We start from the raw sequence: 2,379 nt of genomic DNA on the forward strand, positions 1-2,379 counted from the left end.
AGGTAGTATGCCAGTGACTTGGAAATTGTGGATTTAAAAGGTAAGACGTTAATACTGTTTATAATTCATTATTATCGACCTTTAGGACCCTTGGAAGTGGTTTATTAGCATTAATAGCATCATAAGGTACCTGTTAAGAGTATGCCTATGGGACCATAATCCCGTTCTTCCTTAACTAAATGGCAAAGACTCCTCTAAACTCATCAGTAACATGATCAAGACCTACAGAAAGGGGTCGTCTGTAACAAAATACAAAGCTTTGCAAACTGCTACTGGGTTATTTTAGATATCCACAGGGGGATTTTTTAATTTCAGAGATCCCTTAGATGCATCAGTTTGCGGATTTGAAAGGGCAATATTTTCATATTCCTCTTGTGACGCTGAGCACCTGCAGTGGTGAACTAATTCTATCAAATCCTTCTGAAAATTCTTGTTGAGAAATCCATAAAAGATGGGGTTGATACATGTTGACATCATGGCCACCAGGTGGCATATTGTAAATGCTAGGTTGTGATTACAGCTCATTAGTGCCTCATAATTCCAGTCAAAAACAACATTGAATATATTGAGAGGCAACCAGCAAGCTGCGAAAGTCCCAACAATTGAGATCAACATCACATTAATCCTTTTGTTTTCACTCAGTCTGCTCTCATTCTCCCTCATCCTGTCTATCTTACCCTGCCGCCTTCGAAGACATACAAATATCCTGAGATAGCAGATAAAAATAAACCCCAGGGGGAAGCAGTACTGGAAAAGCAGCAGGCTAGTAGTAAAAATCAGTCGTTCCGTAACGGATGGCCATGCTTCGATGCAAGCAACCTTGTTCTTGTAGAAATCACTATGGAAAGACAGATGTTTGAAGGGTTCATCTGTTAATTGGTGAAATATTAAAAAAGGAATGGATATTATGAGGGAGAAACCCCAGATGAAAAGAATTCCCCAGTAAGCATGTGAAATACTAGGCTTCCAGCCACGTGGGTTCACAATTAACTGATATCTCTCAATAGCGATCAGTACAAGCGAGAAAATGGAGACTGTGACAGATATACTTTGTATGAAAGAGCTTATTTTACACATAGCTTCCCCAAATATCCAGTAGTCCATTAAGGTATATGCAACCGTGACAGGAATACACATGATACAGATCAAGACATCTGATAGGGAGAGGTTGGCAATCAAAATGTTGGTAACATTTTGAGCTTCTTTCCGTCTCTTTATTATAATAATCAGGCAAAGATTTCCAAAAAGCCCCACTATTGTCACTAATGTGTAAGCTGTAATAAGCAAGAGTTCCGCGGGAAAGGAAGGTTGGCATGTATCAAAGTTCAAAAACTGAGAATAGCTAATGTTAGTGATAGTTTGATTAGACAGACTCACACGGGGATGCTGAATGGCTTTATCCATGGTGAAGCATCTCCCAACCTATGGACAACACCCAGTGTTACTTAGAATGTACTCTGTACGGGACTTTCCAAGGTGATGGTTACTATGAGTGTGTCGTTGTAGTTGGTGTCCTTGAAGTTTTGAGCAAATCTCACGTAATTAATTACAGCACTGGAAAAGCCAGTGGTTGAGTATTAGTGATTTTGTATATATTTACAGATGGTAGCTTTCTGACGTTCTGCACTGGCAGCGTTACAGAACTGTAACCGATTGTGATGTGCACGAAATAGCAGTGATAGCTCTGATTAAACTTGTATGAACATTTTCATACAAATCCTTTTTTACCAACTGTGGATAAACTTTGCTTTTAAAAATAAAATATTTTAAGATCTGTCTTAAAGGATTTAGCCAGGTTTAAGGAATTCCAATAAGGATAATCTGTAGCTTTTCTATTATCAGAAAAGAAGAATTGGATCCTGCCATCACATTGCTAGCTTAGACATCACATATATTTTCTCTAGAACTACAAAGCAATGTGAGCTAATACACCAAATCCCTCTGGCTTAATCAAAATGATGTGTGCTTAAGCTTAAGTGATATTCGATACCGCTATGAATGACATCTTTAAGGGAGCTTCCTGTTCTGCTTATGCATTAAAGACAGCGTGTCCTTTTTCCTCAATCCAATCTGAGCAAGATGCAAGACAAACAAGATCACATCTTAGTTATACGCACAATTATTTCCACATCAGTAGTTGCCAAAGGTTGCCTCATTTCCCCACACACCGTTCACTGTTGTACACATTTGACAAATGATACCCCCAAAATTTTCCGTTCACTGACAAATGATACCCCCAAAATTTTCTGTGGTTAAATGCCACATGTACTCAAGAGACAGGGTTGATTCTTCTTTCAGTTCTAACTTAAACAGGTGTCACGCAAAAGTCTGATATTAGTACATTTCCGTTGTTATAAAACTAATATTAATGGGAAGGAT

The 2,379-nt window shown here is 38.4% G+C and overlaps 1 protein-coding gene across 1 annotated transcript; it reads right to left on the reverse strand.

Annotated features, from left to right (window-relative positions):
* Nucleotides 1-282: 282 nt before the first annotated feature.
* On the reverse strand, nucleotides 283-1,404 carry LOC104516781 (neuropeptide Y receptor type 6-like). The gene has a single exon (XM_010161220.1). The coding sequence runs from the start codon at nucleotides 1,402-1,404 to the stop codon at nucleotides 283-285; it is 1,122 nt and encodes a 373-aa protein (XP_010159522.1).
* Nucleotides 1,405-2,379: the final 975 nt, after the last annotated feature.

This window comes from Eurypyga helias, unplaced genomic scaffold (genome assembly GCF_000690775.1).
Source record: "Eurypyga helias isolate BGI_N326 unplaced genomic scaffold, ASM69077v1 scaffold18921, whole genome shotgun sequence".
In the NCBI taxonomy this organism is placed as follows: Eukaryota; Metazoa; Chordata; class Aves; order Eurypygiformes; family Eurypygidae; genus Eurypyga; species Eurypyga helias.